The sequence below is a fragment of the Erithacus rubecula genome (assembly GCF_903797595.1).
Source record: "Erithacus rubecula genome assembly, chromosome: 6".
In the NCBI taxonomy this organism is placed as follows: Eukaryota; Metazoa; Chordata; class Aves; order Passeriformes; family Muscicapidae; genus Erithacus; species Erithacus rubecula.
In genome coordinates, this window is record NC_136688.1 from 45,904,637 (window position 1) to 45,910,636 (window position 6,000).

General features: G+C 49.5%; 1 protein-coding gene across 2 annotated transcripts in view; it reads right to left on the reverse strand.

Annotated features, from left to right (window-relative positions):
• The window catches only part of PRIMA1 (proline rich membrane anchor 1), a 49,190-nt gene extending 43,745 nt beyond the window's left edge, over positions 1-5,445 (reverse strand). Inside the window, exon 1 of one of the 2 annotated variants that reach the window (XR_013774688.1) lies at positions 5,095-5,445. Coding sequence is in view for 1 of the 2 variants with exons in the window: in XM_079309564.1 (XP_079165690.1) it covers positions 5,095-5,187 (93 nt within the window). In the remaining variant the exon portion in view is untranslated. The remainder of the gene's footprint in view (positions 1-5,094) is intronic. The other variant, XM_079309564.1, reaches the window with a different exon arrangement.
• Between the last annotated feature and the right edge of the window lie 555 nt (positions 5,446-6,000).

Sequence of the window (6,000 nt, forward strand, 5' to 3'; positions counted from 1 at the left end):
AGCATTTTATCTAACAAGCACTTTGAATGTAAGTATTAGGAGACCACCTGGGACAGGCTTGTGTCCTGCTGGAGCTAAAGACAGTTATGCTAGCATATTGCCTTGTACAATTTGGTCTCAGGTGGGTTATTGTCCTAATAGTTTTGGCCTAAATCATCTTCTTTAATTAGCTTTTTTCCACAACATTCTGGTCATTACAAAGAAGATGTCTCATGCCATGCTTTCTGATCTGTTTTAGGCAGCTTCTCCTGCCTCCCTGGCAGGGTCACTGAGGATTGCCTTCTCCCCACTTCTCTCTCCTGCCCAAGTTTTGCTTCCCTTCCCCTGTCCTCTCTGGGCACACAATCTGCCTCCTCTGTTTCAGCCCTGGCCCCAGCACAGCCAGCCTGCCTCTTCCACAGCTGGGCACCAAGGGGCTGCACTGCCTGCAGGAAAGCTGTAAACAGTCATTTCATGTATTTCTGGCCAAAAAGAGAGTCGTGGCTAATTAAAACAACATCAGTGCACAAAGGACGTGTTCACATGCGTAGGAGGTTTCTAAATGCAGAAAGACGCATTTCTCTGGCCTCAGGGAAATGGAGGTAGGGCTTTGTTGATTAAATATTATAGGGAGAGAGGAAAGAATAGAAAAGGCTACGTGTAGCTAAGTTGGAAGGACAGCTCAGTACAGCATAAGGCAGAAGGCTCAGTTCTTTAAACAGCTTGTCTAAATCTATTACCAAACATAGGGAAAAACAAATTCAGCACAAGTGCTTTCCAACTTTCCCCTTCTCCATCAGGTAACAGTAAGAGGATGGTTAAAGACCATCCCAGACAGCTTCCAGGAACTTACACAAACTCTCTGAACACTCCAATGAATCAAAGAGCCTTGGCTCTGTAATCCCTCATGACTAGTAATAAATCTGTCTGCTAAGAAGGTTTGTCTGTTTTTAAAGTAAGTGATCCCAGGCAGCAGAGTATCCTCCATGCTGCTTCAGCTGTTCCAGCCCTGCTCACACGAGGGGCTGAGGCTCCAGGCACACTCCCAAGAAGAGAGAAGCATCCTTCCCATGCAGTGTAGGGCAGAGCTGGGCACTCCCTGCCCAACAGGTGTGCCCAGATTTGCTGTGCTGGCACAGGAGGTAGGGCAGCACTGCTCCACTGGTGTCAGCAGCTACTAGGAAGCTGCTATTAGCTCCTAGCTGTGGCTGCTGTCCCCTGCCCTTGGTTATTGAATCCTGAGAGCTCACTACAGCCTTGCAGGAGGCAGTGTGATGGGAGAGGATGGCACAGGGAAGAATAACATTGAGCAGACTTGGAGCCAGCTTCGTTTGCAGATCAGGAGCAGCTTTGCATACATAAGTCTGAAGACAGTGCTGGTATGGCAAAGCTACATTGACTTACTGCTCTAACTTAATATCCTCCAGAACCAAAGGCTTTCTCTGTCTTTTTTTAGAGCTATTGACTGCTTTTAAATCCCTGGAGGCTCTCCTACCTTAGGCTGGTAATAGAGTGTCTTCAGAAAATAGTGGATAATTTTGTCAATTACTTTGCAGACAAGATTAACCCTGACATGGCCAGCCACTTGCTGCTCCTGCTCCTGTCTACTTTAAAAATATTATTTTAGGCAAAAGAAAGAGAAAAAAAAAGGAAAAAAAAAAAAAAAAGAAAGGAAAGATTGCTTAGTTTCTCAACACTTTAGCCTGAAACTCTATAAAAATTTCCCATTATAATTTTTAAATAGTCAGGAAAGAACTGACATTTAAAAGCATGGGCTTTATCACTTATTTGTTTCTCTTCTCCTGCCACTGGGTGAAATGTGCGGTTGTTAGAAGATAGAAGTAGAAACATAAATATTACCTTGACGTGTTTGTCTTAAAGGCTTAGTTTAAAAACAAAGATATTTTAAGTTGGTTGAAATCTGCCAGGAAAAGGAAAGACCCAAATCGAGGTTGAGGGCCTTAGGGAGGAAAGAATTAGTCAAGGACTGCAGCAAGAGGATAGAATAGTAACAGTAATATAAAGCAGCAGATAACAGTAGCAAGATAGAATCAGGGGGAGAAAGGAAAGCATTTGGCTCCTTTTCAAGGAAAAAAAAAAAACCCTGTTGATGTCTATTAGTCTTCTTATGAAAGAAATGAAGGCTATTACTTGTGTCTTCTGAAGGTAAGCAGAAAATATCACTAGAAAATATGCTTTAGGGAAAAATCTTGTCTGGCAGGAGATGATGAAAGAGTACTCCATTGTTTCTTTCTTACTGTCTGCAATCCAAGGTAAACTGCCTTTACCTTGTGGCAGGAAAAGGATTTTGAAAGAGCCACACCTTTCTATGGCCAGGTCACCTAAACGAATCTGGCCTCAAACTTTCCTGGTTATTTGTTCTAGCAGACTCTTCCATGGCCCCAGAATGGCTTTGGAAGACCCCTGCAGGTAAGGTGTAACTAGAAACCCACCAGGCTGCCAGGCAGTTTGTGGCAGAGAGGTTTCCTTGGCAAGGGATCACCTTTGGAGGCAGATGCACAGGGCTTGCTCCCTAACTCTTCCAGCCATTCCTCCAGGTGAACATCTTTTCTTCACCTGTCTGAAACGTGGTTGCTTGTTGGACACGAGGCTTTCTAAACACATGAGCTGTTGGCCAGTCTAGACATATCCTACCTGAACTTCAAGCTGATGCATTTTTTCCCTGCTTCAAAAATACATAGAATTGACTTCATGGATTTGTGCATTTGATGTGAACATCTTTTATAAAAGGGACTAATGTTTCAAAATACTTATGGAAATGAAAATCTGATCCACAAATGTCCAGGGAAGAACAAACAGAAAGTGGTAACTGGTGACTTTCTTTTGTAGTCTCTGTCAAAGTTTGTGCCTGTGGAATACTTCTCTTTAATCCAAGATTTCTTTTAGAAAATGTGATCCTAGTCCTGCTTTGCATACCATGGAAGAATAAATCTGTGGTCAGAACTGTTTAGTATTTCAGTTCAGTCCCATGGGGTTGCAGCAGTCCACAAGCACGTTCTACTGAGTGGGATGGGAAAAGAGGATTAATACAGTTCCTGGAGGGTGGCCTTCTTGCGACTTTTTTAATCAGGTAAAAGGAGGAAAGCTTTAACAGAAAAGTGCAGTTGACTGAAGGCACAGAGACCTCTAAAAGCCTGCTGATGTGCAAGAGCTTTGTCTCTTGGAAGCAGTCTACAGAGATGAGATGAGATCTCAACACCACTGCATAAATCCCAGGACAGTTCTGCGCAATTCACATCAGTTAATCCAGATTCATGTTTACAAAACCAGAAAAAATGTGTCCCTGCTATTCATCATGGCCCTTTCTGCTCTTTTTAAAATTATGTCAAAAGCCTCTGACAGAATCATCCCTTCCCTCTTGTCACAGAACTGGCTACCACACTAATATGAAAAGACTGTGGGTTTTGTTTTGGTTTTGTTTTTAGTAAGATAAATGCTTCTCCTTTGATTAGCGTCTGACTGATTCTCTTAAGTGTCTCAAGGCAGGGCCTAAGGAGGGAATGCCGAGGTGGGAGGGAATGCTATGCCACTCTAAGTCATTGTGGGGACAAACGAGTGAGGAGGGGCTGGGGGATGTGAGAAAACATGACTGCTGCTATAGATGGAGCAGGGGCAGGGGAGCGAGGATGCAACATTACAGAATTAGTCAAGGAGAGAAAGGCTTGTGAGACTGAAGATAAGAGCAAGGATTATGACTCAACGTGGGGAAGGGAATCATGGGAGGGGTTCAACGAGGAAGGAGTTCCAGTCACAGGAGAGATGGAAGGCTGGCATGCCAGGGAGCACTCCATACCTGCCCTTCCCTTGGAACCTGCTGATGGGAGCCCTAGATGAAGCCTAGTTTTGGAAAAACTGGAAAAAATCTTAAGTATGAGCAGGCTTATTGTTTGTTCTTCCACACAACAGCTAGCAACACAAGTAGAGCTGATGAATGGGACATTCATCCAAATTCCAAATTATTGCAAGTGGACTGTTTGGCTTTTGTATTTCTCAGAGCCTGTTTCAATTTTTATAAATGTAATTGTTTTTGAAAGGTTGTTTTAGACCATGTGAGTTGTTTGTCAGAAAGATGTTTATCCAAGGTTTTTTTCTCTGCTCAATTGACTGATAGGAGAGAGGTTGCAAGAGGCATCTTTTTTCACCCAACTGTGCTTCCCTAAAAATTCAGTTGTAGTTTAAATTAAGATTAGCTACCTAAATACTTGAAGAGGACAGCAGGAAAGCAGTGCTGGCAGAAATTTTTATGACGGGACATTGGTTTAAAGGTTATTTTTGTGTATTTCTGCTCATTTTAATCCATAAGGAGCACAAATCCTCTTTGTCATTCATGGCAAGAGACAAGATGCTAAAACAAACAACATCCCTCTTTAATCTCTTGGAAGTTACTAAGTTTAGATCAGGGAGTAAAAGATGTGGAGTCTCCACTTTGTTTTTCCAAGAAAGAAACTGTAATTGGTCTGTTCTTGAACGGCACTCGGCTGGCTCATCAATCACTTCTCTGAAGACATATATTATAAATAAACTTTAAAATATCGAAGTGACGCATTTGAGCTGAGCTCTGCTGCTGTTCTGATTCTCCAAACTGGATGGGCGCTCTCCCTCACTGTATACCAATCTCTCCCAGTCTCTCTTGCTGGCCACCCACATTACAATCAAGGTCACACAACACCTCAGCGTCGGAGTTGGCAAAAGCTGATTCAGCCCTTTACCCAGAAAACCCTCAGTTCAATTCGCAATCAGTAACGAGAGCCCACGGCAAGGCACGACCGCCGGGGCTCCGCTCTTCGCTGCCTCTCTGCGTGCATCTCGCCACCGACAGCAAAATGCGCTTCCCAGCCCTGCGACCGCCGGCGCGCCGAAGAAACTCAACTCCATCCTGCCGGGACCGAGCGCTCTCGGGCCAGTTCAGCGCTCCGGGGCTGCGCCCGTGCCGCGCTCCCAGCAAGCGGGGCCCTCTCCGGGGACAGCAACAGCTCTCCCGGCTTTGGGGCCGCTGCGCGACCCCCGCCCCGCCCCGGCCTCCTCCCCGCGGTGCCGGGGGGCTCTGCCCGCGGCCCCGCTTCTCCCGCCCCGGCCCCGCCGCCCCCGCCCTACCTGGAGGGACCCCCAGAGCGGGTGGAGGGCACAGTGCAGCAGCAGCGAGGGCCAGCAGCAGCGGAGCAGCCCCAGCAGCTGCCGGAGCAGCATCCCTCCTGGGCGGGCGGGCGGGGGTGCGCGCTCCGGGCGACCTGGGGAGGGAGCAGAGCGAGCCGGCAGCAGAGGCGTTGGCTCGCACCCATCCCCGGAGCGCGACTGTCCCAACTTTAATTCTGGAGGGGAGGGAGGGAAGGCGGGAGGGGAGGAGGGGGGGAGGGAGGCAGGGAGATGGGCGGGTGGGGAGGGGAAAGAGTGGTCGGGAAAACCCAGAGCCCTGCAAGTCCCGGCTCCCTCAGCAGGGAGACGCGCCTCCACCCCCGCCCTGCCCGCCTCCCTCCCCGCCCGCCCCGCCGGCTTCCCCTCCCCGGGATGCTCCGGCTGTCGCCGCCGGCAGCTTCTCCGTGCCAGGGGCTTCCCGGCCGGCGCTCACCGCCGAGCTCGGGGCTCCCGCACACACGGGAGGAGAGCGGGCGGCGGGAAAAGTTTGGAGCCAGGCTCGGAAAAAAGAGGCAGGGCAAGGGCCAGGGCCAGGGCTGGAGCCGGAGGGGAGAGGCGGGGAGAGCGACGCGGCCGCGCAGCCCGGGCATTGCATCTCCCACCAGCCCGCCGCCGCTGCTGCAGTGATTTTTCAAGCCCATCGAGGCAGTCCCTTCCGCGCACGGCTCCCCTCGTCTCTCTCTCCTCGCCTGGGCTCCTCCCGGCGGCAGCTGCCCTCCGCTCAGCCCCGGTGGGCGGCTCGGGACCTGCGGGAGCGGGCAGCGGGATTTGCAGGAGCGGGACCCGCGGGAGCGGCACCTGCGGGACCTGCGGGATATGCGGGATATGCGGGACCTGCGGGAGCGGGATATGCGGGACCTGAGGGAC